The 12,895-nt window shown below is 36.6% G+C and overlaps 1 protein-coding gene across 1 annotated transcript in view; it reads left to right on the top strand.

Moving 5' to 3' along the window:
* Positions 1-12,895, top strand: part of LOC131028202 (serine/threonine-protein phosphatase 2A 65 kDa regulatory subunit A beta isoform) — an 81,985-nt gene that overhangs the window by 31,774 nt on the left and 37,316 nt on the right. The window contains exon 3 of the mRNA XM_057958450.1: positions 2,323-2,569. Within this exon, the coding sequence (XP_057814433.1) occupies positions 2,323-2,569 (247 nt within the window). The remainder of the gene's footprint in view (positions 1-2,322; positions 2,570-12,895) is intronic.

Below are 12,895 nucleotides of genomic sequence, written 5' to 3'. Positions count from 1 at the left end.
ATTAAAATCACTTTAAGGCCGACTTAGATTTAGTGTATTTTTCGCACGGAGCTCAATTTGACTAGGGTAGGACCGCCTTATTATCCTCACAAAATTCAGGGCAAAAATTGTGGGACCAAGAGGGTGTGACTGTCTTGGTCTCGACAACTTTATCCCGAATTTTTGGGGATGCAAGATATCAGGATTCTAATGCTAATTCCAGCTCGGTGGCTCAAAACATGATTTATAGATATGCAAAATATGTTTTGGAAGTTGAAATTGGGGTAGGATTAAGGATAAATCAGGAGAGTAAAAGATAAAGGGCACACCTAGAATTAAGGGCACAAATAATAGTGTGATGATGTAATAAAGTGGAATAAGACTCATAACATTGAATTAAATATTAATTAATTACAATAAAGGTCCTATAATGCATAGAGGAATAGGAAGTACTAAAATGAGTGCTAGGAGAGTGTGAAATTAGATACACTAATAAGGTGTACAATTTACGATGCTACAATACCAAAAGTAAAATGCATAATAGAATAACTTGAACCACTTGAACTCTTTCCACATGTTCATATTTAACCTATGTGGAAGTTTCTATTTGAGCTAAATTTTCTTTTACAACTGTTTCTCCCCTATTGGTGTAGGTTTAACTCTCCTCTAGCCCTTACCTTACAAGAAAAATGAAGCAACCTTCAAAATTCAACAATAGCAGCTCGGAGGCATAAAATGCTCTTCTGGTCCAATGTGTTTGTGAAATGAAAGAACACAAGTGATATGCTCGCACGTTAGGGCAAAATTGTTTTATTGAGAGTATTTATAGTTTAAAAAAATACAAAAAAAGTGTTTTCTTTTGTTTTTCAGCGCTCAAGTGCCATGTGTCCCCTTGGGTTTGCCCAAGGTCCGCTTGGGCACCCTAGATGGGACCCTAGGTGAACCTAGTAGAGGGACCTAGTAACATAGATTAATACAATTTTCCGAGACGTGAAAATAAAGAGAATTTGGTAGCTAAAATCACCATTGTGTCACCTAGGGAGAGGAGAGGAGATATGTTTGGTTGTGGAGGAGGGATGTGAGGATCAGGGATAGGAGTGTTGACTAAAATTGTCGCCAGATGCAATCAATTTGCTTCAGCTCATCTTTTATCCCCTAGGATTGGAGATTGAGTTGGTTTATAAATTAGAATATGCCTTTGAAAAAATAATTGCAAACATGGACAGGGTTTGAATTTTTGTGATTCATGTAAATCTTAGGGCTAGAGGAGCCAGCAGCTGAAAGCATAATAGTCTACATGGCTGCCACAGGGTTTTGGAGGGTGAAAGAAATCCACACCTAAGGTCACCCATATCATCTTCTGCATCTTTTATCTTCCAGTCTGTAGTCTGTCACTTCTTCACTGCCCTTTCTCTGCCTCCATCATTGTGTTGCTCCTTCCTATGTTAGCATGCGCTGTGCTGCTTCTGATCATTGCCTTTTCCCATAAGAATAAAAACACGCTACATTTTTGATAACCTAGTTTGTCAAGCTAATTTCTTCGGAGTTAGTTGAGACAAATTACTAGTATCAAGGTACCTCTCCTCCATGTCATCTACAAAATGCATTATCTAATACCTGTTATATGAAATTTGGCGATATTGGCATACAAGGGCAAATTTGAAAGAAAAAGAAGAGAAAGGGGATATATTGGCCCAAAGGTTTGTGTGTGCAGGTATTTACAAGTGACTGCCTTCCTTGGGTCTGCCCAAAGTGCAGAACTAGTGCTTGTGTGTGCTAGGTTTTGTAATCATGACACCAGGGAAATTGGGGGTTTTGATGAGCAGTTGTTGGCAAGATTGAACACAAATGCAGTAGAACTTTTTGGAATCTTTGCCTATGCAACTGTAGTTGAAATAAACAATACAGCGAACAGCTTTGCATTCTATTGACTTATTTTTGAGCCAACTGGTATACTGTTGCACTGACAACGTCAATCTTTAAAAATATAAGCAATGCAATTCATTTCCAGTGAATTATCAAGCTGCTGTTATATTTTCTATTTGCTAATTTTGCCAGCACTTCTTTTTTAAAAGGATGGGCTAGATTATCATACTTTTCTAATTTTTCATTTGCTCTTCCTTATTTTAAATATTTTTTAATGGCTTTTTATCACCAAAGATATTTAATTTTGCATCATATGTTATAACTTTTCTAATTTTGCATTATATGTTATAACTTTACTAATTTTACATTATATGTTATAACTTTTCTAATTTTGCTAACATTATTTTCCAAAACAAATTCTTGATGTCTTATGCTATATTCTTGGTGGTTGCTGAATCCTGTTTTTCCTGTATGTAGAGGCTTGCTGCTGGTGAATGGTTCACAGCACGTGTTTCTGCATGTGGGCTTTTTCATATTGCATACCCAAGTGCATCGGAACTGTTAAAGGCAGAATTACGGTCCATATATGGTCAAATTTGCCAGGATGATATGCCAATGGTCAGGCGATCTGCTGCATCGAACTTGGGAAAATTTGCTGCAACAGTTGAACCACAATATTTAAAGATAGATATCATGTCATTTTTCAATGACCTTACTCATGATGGTATATGATCTTTCCTGTAGCTTAGGTTATGATACAGCATTTGTCTTTATTCAGTGGCTTCAGTCAATTCTTTAGCTTTCTGAGTATACTTGGAGCATTTTATTTCTTCTTAGAATCACATTAGTTGGCCCAAAGAGAGTTCCAAAGCTGAAAGCAAATCCTGTTTGCAGAATGCAATTAGCATATAGCAGAACTTCATATGAAAAGTTGAGGATACATTTTGATGATTGGGTTCCAACATTACAGAAGCCAACCCAAATAATGGCTGCACATTGTTGTATGTGTGTATCATTTCAGTTATATCTTTTTTTGTGAATAGAGTTTTTTATCTAAACAATGAGAGAAAATTGAAGTACAAAATGATAGAAACCAAGGTTGCCACTGGAGATCACCTATAAAATCGACACAAGCATTCAATGGGGAAGAAGACCATCTAATTCAGACAAAACATAACAAAATACTTAATTAAAGCAGGCTGAAGGCTCGACTTGCCCTTTCTTAGCCATGGTTGCATTTGTACCATTTCTCTACTTTCAGCTCCCTTCTCTCTGTAGAATTGCATCTAGAATTTCTGGCAAAGGAAATTGCCGAAGTTCTCTACAATTCTACAGGTGAATCACAGAAGCTTATGAATACTCTCCAATGTTTAGATTGTGAATCACAGAAGATCATGAATACTCTCCAATAATTAGATTTCTTCCACAAGGACTTTTTATGGTTTTGTCACCATGTCATTCAGCTTATTTATAATTTTGTTACATTCTGTGTTGATGATCTTCTCTAGCTCAATGACCTGTTGGAGCAACACTTCAGTCCTATTGAAAACCATTGGTTCTTACCCCTTTTGCTTGTTATCAGCCCCCTCTTGAAAATTTTCTTCTTATTTTCCTCACTCTCCACTTTCAAGTGCTGAATACAATAAGCTACCTCCTCTATCTCCACATTTGTCATCTTTTTTATGAAAAAAGTATTCATGAGTGGCTGAAATCCAGATCCAAGAGTGAACATCTTTTGTGCTGGTTCAGTACTAGTTTGCCTCTCAGACTGCTGGTCTTTAGTCTTTCAAAGGTTGTGTTGACGTGTATTTTGTACACCATCATACACAGAATAAAATACCTAAAGGCATCTTATCCTCTCTTGAATAAAGTCTCTAACTGCTGAAGATTCGCATGAAGGATCAGTTAGGATGACTCCAATGTTCTGGTTAGTAGGGTCTCTACGTGTGGATAAACTCCAGTGGTATGATGTGATTTGCTGGAATCACAAGGGGACTTACATCTGATGATTGAACTTCCGATCTGCTTTGCTGGAACACAGGCTCTTACTGGCTTAGATTTGAAAAAATGGAAAAAGGATGAGGGCGAAGAGAAGATCTAATCCTAATACTAAGAATGTAGGAGCAATGATTTGATTTTTGATGAAACTCTAACTAGGTCTTGTTTTGACATCAATGGACCATCTCCACAAGGCTAGTGCGATCTTCTAAGGGAAGCTTTATGATGTTCAAATCATCACCGCAGGCATAGACACCATCAAGTTGATGCATATCAATGAAGAAGCGACAAATTGAAATTGAGCTTAAGCTGAATGATTCCAGTTGACTACACAAGGCAAGTCTGCAATCAACAAACTGCTAGTAGTATGGATATACGAATTCCACCATTAATCAATCACATTTCCTCCATTCATCTAATCATCTACCATCTAGGATTGAAGACTCAACAAGAAACCATGCAAATTGCAAGAAACGACACACTTCACCATTACTTCAATGAAAATGGAGTTTGTTTACAATCAATGGCAACAATTTCTTGCCTTGTCCTCCTATTCTACTCTAATTACTATTCTATCGATTTCTAACTACTCTCTATCTACTAACTGCTTTCTATTATTTACAACTCTCTCTAACTATTATCTAACTATTGCTAATTAGCCTTTACAAAATGAAATGCCAGGGCTTATATAGTGCCCACAATACAATTCGATGGCTTAGATCAATTCGAGATCAATGGCCAAGATTTTACAATGAAAACCCTAATTAGGGTTTGTTACAACCATTACATAATATTTAATGCTTGACCAATGATAAAATTGTATTGCTTGGACACTTGTCCTCTCTGGAAAAATCGACCAATGGATAGCTGGGGTAGGTACATCGGAGTTTGTGCCACCTTCCATGAGTTAGGTACATTGAATCTGGACATGCTGAGGTGGACCACACTGACTGGAGGAGTGATGACTGGGATGCCACCTCATCTGACACTTGTAGCTTGCTAGATATTCAATTTGATGTCGTTGAGAGGCTATCTTTAATTAACTCTTGTTCTAACTCCTTTTGTCCTTGATGTGCAAGACGATTGATGTACCTTGCCTTGGAATGCTGGATTTGGAAGAGGTCGCCCTTGTCCTGGCTTGATCGTCCCGGCGAAGACCGTCCTTGATCCGGCTTGATTTTCCTTGATGAGATCTCCATTTGATGCCTACACAACATTTCAAAATTAGCAACATGATTTTGCAATGAATAACTAGATTAGAGATTAAATTTAGGAAACTTCATAATAAGTCCTTGAGTTATCATTTCCTAAACGACGATTGAGCTATTAGAATTCAAAATTTCAAAATTTAAGGCTATGACGATCAAAATTCGAAATTAAAACAAGGGATCTTGTCATACCTTACTTGAGAACTAACTCTAAAAATGCAAAACAAAGGAATTCGCCTAGGCACAAATCAAAATTTGATGGCTTCAACGTGATCTCTCTCCAAATGAACGTCCACTTTAGCAATTCGCCACCTTGGGGGAGGAGTCTTCAATGTCTTGAAGATAACAAATTCGCCTTACTTGAAACAAACACGCACTCCTCTTTGATGATAATTTCGCACCTTGTCTTCTCCAAAATTGCATATGAAAGAGGATAAAATGATGATTTGAAAATGAAATAAACACCTCCCTTTATAGGCGCTCACCTTCACATTGACCCTAGGCCGACTTTGGTGAATAAGGCAAATTTAAAATAAACTTAAAGGCCGACCTTTGTAAAATGAAACAAATTTTAAATCAAGTGCCCCATTTTTATTTATAATTAATTAATTTAATGCCTATAATTTTAAATAAACTCGATTTTTAAAAGGCAAAAATTAATTAATAAAGACCCATGCGCTAATGTTAAATGCTAACTTTAATTGGATTTCAAATTTATCTATTTTTTCCTAGCATTTAATAAAATCTAAAGAATGTTTTAGCGCCAAATTTGGAAGAGGTAAGGACACAAACCTATCGCTCTGGTCCCTGACTAAGGGACAGGAGCGAATTTGATGTTTAGTCTTGATTCTCTTGCCTTTTATGTTCAAAACCTCCATCCTCACGTTGAGACTGGCATGTTTGCCAAAAAACTCGAGCTTGATCGTCTTGATTTGGTGGATGAATGCCCTCTAAGGTGGATATCGCCCTGGTCGCTTGGTGAGGGACAGGAGCGAACTTCATGCTCTGGCCAACATTTGCTATCTCTCAAGCTTTACTCCTTGTTCATCACCTTGCAAATGATATCCTTGATCTTGCGAACCTTGACTTTGACGTGATCTTGAAGGAAAACGAATGATTTAATGAAAATCGCCCTGGTCCCTTGATGAGGGACAGGAGCGATATAGCTTCCTTGTTCAAATTGATAGTCTTTTGACACTTGAAACCTTTGCATATCATCATCTTAAGACGCCAACCATGTACAATCTTGACTTGGCATGAATTTTGAATGAATTGGCAAATATGGTGGATATCGCCTTGGTCCCTGACTGAGGGACAGGAGCGAACTTCAATGTCCTGGGCTCATGCTTGCTTTCATCAACTTGCCATTGCTTTCATCGTGTAAAATGAAGTCCCTTGGTCCCCTTTGGACACTTGAAACATGATCAACATTCAAAATCTAAGCTTTCATGAAGATTTCGCTCTGGTCCCTGCCTGAGGGACAGGAGCGAATTTATACTTTCAAGCTCAACTACACTTTGCCAACTTCCAAATTTATCTTCAACGGTCTAGTTTCACCCTCCTTTCTTGCCTTCAAACTTAAAGCTTGCTTGCTTTTGCCTGAATTTTACCTTATGAAGAATTTCGCTCTGGTCCCTGGGAGAGGGACGGGAGCTACAATGGATTTCGCCCTGGTCCCTGACTAAGGGACAAGAGCGATTTTGCATTTTGGTCTATTTTTCCTCATGTTTGTGCCTTCAAATTATATTCAACTGGTAAAAAGCACTTCCTTGGTTCTCCTCAAGTCGTCAAATCGTTCAAATCTTTCAAGGACAAGGAAATTTTGGATTTCAAGCTCCGGTCCTTCAGTGAGGGATAGGAGCGATTTTTGCCCTCCAGGCCCAAATGCTTCACTTTTCACCATGAAATGTCTTTGCTAGGGAAGATATCATCCTGCCTCATGCTATGAATAAAAGTTAATGTCCAAACAAAGTCTAAAAATGTGCATATGAATAAAATCGCTCTGGTCCCTCAGTGAGGGACAGGAGCGAATTTGACCTTTTAGGCAAAAACTTCATCATTTCATTGCTTTTGATCAAGTCTGGATGCTCTATCATGCTCATTTCGTCCTTCACCATGCCTTTGATGTCTCAATTCGTCCAAACACGATCAGGAATGGCTCTAATAAGTATTATCGCCCTGGTCCCTTGGTGAGGGACAGGAGCGCTTTGCCTTGGTCCTCCTGAGAGGGACAGGAGCGAAATTCGCTCTGGATCCTCAGTGAAGGACAGGAGCGAAATTTGACTTTTCGAACTCTCTATCAGGATAACTTTTATGGAATATAACATTTAAGTATAAGAAAGAACTTATACTTTAAGTTATATTCCATATATACTTTCAGGATGTTTGAGAGTGGTTTCGGACCTCCAGGAGTTATATTCCAAAATCTAGCTTTTTGAGGTTTTTCAGTTTCCAGACTTAGTCAAATTTCAGGATCAGGACATTCCAGACTTAGCCAAATTTCTGGATCAGGACGTCACTCAAGCCGGACTTGCTTATCCATGTGATCACTTGGGCGACACTCAAAATGCAAAGGCTAGCTAACAAAACCCTAAAAAAACCCAAAGAACAAACCCTAAAAAGCAAAAAAAAAGTAAGGGTCCCCATTTGCAATGGGGCGATGTGTGAAAACGTCACAACAGGTTGCCAACTTGTTTCTGATATTTTCTCAGTCATCTATGTTACAACTTTCACAATTTGAGAGCTCCGTCTTTTCCATATTTATTTTAGCAAAGAGGGAAAATGCTGCTCTTTGCTTACGTCTCCCGAATCTCCTCACATAATTGTGTACCTTACTTTTATCTTCTTTGGCTTCATCCATTCAAAAAACTTTTATTCTACTCTGCTCAAGGGTCTTCTTGCCATCTTATTGAGCATTCTTCTTTATCAAATTCACTCTGGCTTCTTTCTTGTTTAAAATGCTCATGGCACTTATTACATTTATTCTCTGACAGAGACAGAGTTCTGGGCAACACACTTCATGCCTCCTTAGGGTCATCCAACAAGGATCTCTTAGCCTGGGGCTTTCTACAGGGGACATCATTAGTTCTTGTATCAGTGCCTTTACAGTTGCTGACGAGTGAGACTCCTCTTCTAATGATTCCGAGTAGACTGAGTTTGTCCATTCTAGAGCTCCCACATCCTCAACTCTGTTTACTTTGGTAATGGGACCTTTCTGTTGGATATTTGGATCACTTATAGACTATTTTAAGTCATCTTGGTGGTCTCATGGATTCTTTCTAATCTTTTCTGACAGGACTCAGGTTTCCCACTTTGGGTTGGACATCCTTTTATTGTTCATCAGAATGCCAATCAGTTTTTGTTTCGTCTTTAAACGAATTTCTGTTTGTAGCTTCTTTGGAGCCTCTTTAGTTTGAGAATTCTAGAAGCTTGCTAAAAGCATTATGTAGAGTGTAGTCCATTGTTATACTCTATTCTAACTATTATCTTCGAAACTGCTATATATCTGTTCTTTCATGTGGGCAAATATACTTTTAAGTTTTAACTGTTTAACGTTGAAACATATTGAAGATCTTTCATCTTCTCATTTATAAATGCTCTTTATTCTAGTCTTATCATAGAAACTGTTGAAACTTGTAACTTGTAAAGACCATCATAATACTAAGTTAGCATAATCCACAAAATACACATTGTCAAGCATAAAATTAATGCCACGTATTCAACATACACTAGCGGAGACTTGAAATTATATTTCAACATAAAGATTCATAAGCCAATAACAAGGCTAAACATAAGGAAACAAATACCTTTACAATAGACCACCAAGTTGAATACAATGAGTACAAAACATGAAGGCCACCATGATAGGAACTTTTGACATCTGTCTCCCTCAAGCACATCATGGGCGAGAACATTGTCAGAATGTGTTTCCACCCTACCATGAAGTAGTTACACTTACCTAGAATCTTTCATGATAGCACGGGGAAGACTAGCAATGTAAATCTGACAGAGCAAGGAATTTGTGTAGTGTGATATATCCACATTATAACACTAATGTAGCGATATCATGGGCACACAAGATGCATATATCATATAGAAGTAAACAAAAGCTACATGAGCAATAAGAGCAGACATGAGCACATACGAGCATTAAGGCATACATGAGCACACAAGTGAATGCAAGTACAACTGGCCAGACATATCCACAAGTCTATAAAAAGCGCTCATAGGCTTACAAAAGCTTCCATCTATGCATTGTCCTTTGATAAATAAATTCACACGTGAAAACTAGTTCAAGTGCAATTTCTCATAAGTCAATTATTACAATTGTTTATCAACATGCACCTGAGTTATCAAAGATTTCAAGACATTCATTTATAAGCACACGTTGCATAGATAGGCATTTCATTCATACTTAGCCTAAAAGGTTAAATAAGGTCTAATTCATGAATGAAGATATATTTCATCCTATTTCGTAAGCATTATTCTCTTCCATTTTATAGGAGGTCAAGATAGTAGTTTTAACCACAAATAGTTGTTTGAAGTAAGGAGGATATTCATTTCTAGATGAAACTTCTTTCATATTGGGTCTAGAGTCTCTTCTGTAAATTCACATTGTTATTCGAAAGATAGCATTCATTTAAGCAAGATATTGTACTTCTGAACTATACTTTCGTGATGATTTAGGCTATTCCTTATATAAATTAACAAGAGATCGAATCAATTTGTACTTGATTGCGTATATGAAGGAAATGCTATTATGGAAGATCTTACTTGTTTTCAAGTGTATTGATGATATGTAAACTTCTAATAGTTACACATAATGATAATACTTTATTCATTCATTAGTAAATTGAGAGAACCTAACTAAATGCTTCGTTCAAAGTTTATGGTATTAATTGAATAGTATTACATAATAGCATTATATAGATATTCAACAATGATTCTTGACAACTATTAGCACCAACTCCACAAGCTATTTACTCTAAATATTTGAGATAACATCACAATGTAGAATATTGTTGAGACTATTGCAATTATCATTAAACCCTATTCCAATCAAGATTGTTGATCCATTCTTCTAATTTTGGTACAATGTATAAATTTTATACCTTTTTCAAATGATATAAAAATCTGGTTGTCATTACTCTAATTCTTGACCCTTTTTCATTACTTTCAATGGTGTAAAGTCAAGATGAAAATTCTAACTCAAGGAGCAATAACACTTTATCCAAGCACATTTATTATAACACATAATCTTTAACTTAAATGGTCTCCAAAATGAAAATTCTCTTTCGTTTAAATCTTCAAACGCCAAAGATACTATAATTATTATTGATATCATATCTGCACTTGCATAAGAGACAATATCTTCAGCCCATCCTAAAAGTAACTCAACATCAGTTGATATCTAATAACAAAATTGTAATAGTATACATACTCATAAATATTGTTTACAAATGAATTTCTATTGATTACAATGCTTTTCTACTTTACTAAGCTTATAGTTGATCCCTAATTCTCTCCTAGAATTCGTTATAGCATATAATTCACCAAAGCCAACACTAATTAGTAATTTACCAGTCTACAAAATGATCTAACCGATCTATAATATAATCTACCACTTCTTAGCTTGACCTAATCTAAAGCCCCTTGGATTACTATGGCTAAGAAATAATCGATTCAAGTCTTAACATTACTGTAAATAGCGGCCTTCTCCCATGTCCTACGACATCCAAGAGAATCAAGGAATCTTCAGCTGAGTGGAAAAGCATGGGATTAGTTTTTCAGATAAGGGTAATTCGATGGGATCTTTATTCATGGCCTCAGTACAGAGAGGATCGACATGAAATGGATTTGCTATTAAGGCTTTAAAAACTTTCAGGAGAATGCAAGGAAGCATACAGGAACCCAGAAAGACTTCTGCAAATATTTAATGTGCAGGTATGCATGCTTGCTAAAATGGTTGAAACAGTGTTTGTGGCAAGGAAGACAGATGATGAGATTGGTTCTGTTTCTAGAGCAATAAATGTTTATGGTAATTGGGGCGCAATGTTGGGTATTTTAAGATAGGTCCAAAATGGTTTGAATGATGAAATTTAAAGATAACCATACAAATGAAATTGGCTGGAATAAACATGAATCCTCAACTATTCCGGCTAAAACCCTTGGCTAAATTCCAAAATAGAAATCATGTATCGAAAACCCTCAATCAAACTGTGACTAATGCTAGAGTATTAAAAAAATGCTCCCCTATCATTTCATATCAAGTTTGAAAGCCAAGGAATATCTAATTGATATAAAACAGAATGCATATAATCCTTAACCCATAATAATCTTTCATGGAATGATGAAAAGATTTTATAAAAAAAGGAAGACTCTTACCTCTTCCCTATGTATCTCCCTTTCTATCTTATCCTATACTCTCCATTCTAGTGAATGCCTCCTTCAGATTGTACACTGAAAGAGTAGAACCAGATTGTGAGCGACTCATGATTCGACCCCTTCATGTCTGTAAAAAGTTTCAATTTATCTGATTATCTCTTCTATGTGCAATACCCCCATCGTTCCTTTCTTTCATGGCGCATACCCAATATGGCTTGAGATTCATCTGTGTACCATAGACTTCCAGAGTATGAACAACCTCTCCTTTTCTCCATTCTCCATTGCTAATCCTTGTTGTTGCTGTTCAAGGATACCAAATTTTAAGTGTTTTCTGTGTAATCAAGCCGCCTATGCAAAGATAAATTTCCTGTGTTGATAAATAGAGGCGTGGCCTCGTAGTTTGCAGATTCCCCATAAATAGCATCAATTCATCCTTATATAGCACTAAATTGGCTTGCAAAATGCATTGCCTCATGCAAGTTTGTGAATTGTAGTTTTGATTCTCAGTAATGGTAGTGGGAACACTGTTTACAGCCTTATTTTTGCTTTAGCTTCTGTTCCATTTGATGGAACTTCAGTTAGCTTCTAAAATTGTCTTGGAAAGCTTTTTGTCTTATCCCTCTCAAACAAATTGACTATATATAGCTTGGCTATATTTACCTTGATTAATTATGAAATCAGATATTCTGTTTGGAATCTTTGGATTGACTGACTTGCTTGTCTCTTTCAATGCTATATCTGGAATGATAATGTGATCTGCATTATATCTTATGACTGATCTGCTCTTTATGAACAGTGATGCTAATTGAATTGTTTCCTTTCTATGATTATCAGTTTGCCGATTACTGATTGCAGATCTGTATGTCCGATCTGATCTATTGCTTTTCATTCCATCGATCATTCAATATAGACATCTTCATTGATGATTTAATTGCTCTATGGGTGAGAATTTGATCCCACTTGCTGGTTGATGATTCTGTTGATCTGCTTATTCTATAACCCAATATAATTAATTATAAATGATCCAATTCCCCATGGCTAATTGATGCCTGTAACTTAATAACAGTGTTGATATGGTCTAATCGTTGGTTACCGTTATATCACTGGAGGTTTTTGATTCCTTTCCTCTATATCACTCAATGTGGGGGAGAGGTCACATCTCTTCATCATGTATGCCCTTTGGCAAGAGACACACCCTTCACCCTTAGCACCATTTGAAAGAGTGCGACTCTTTGTTATTTCTGCCCTTTGAAAGGGACACAACCTTTCACAATCAGTTCTGCACTCCTCACTTAAATCATATCTGCACTTCTGATTTCCAAATTATCCCCCTCAAATGAGGTTCTCTTCTCCCTTTTATATCTCATGTTTGAGGGAGTCACAACCTTTCATTTCATGTCTTTTGACCATTCATTAAATTAATTAAAATTTAGTTATACTTGTATATTTTAATTTTAATT

This window comes from Cryptomeria japonica, chromosome 1, assembly GCF_030272615.1.
Source record: "Cryptomeria japonica chromosome 1, Sugi_1.0, whole genome shotgun sequence".
NCBI lineage: Eukaryota > Viridiplantae > Streptophyta > Pinopsida > Cupressales > Cupressaceae > Cryptomeria > Cryptomeria japonica.
This window is presented reverse-complemented; position numbering and strand designations above follow the sequence as displayed.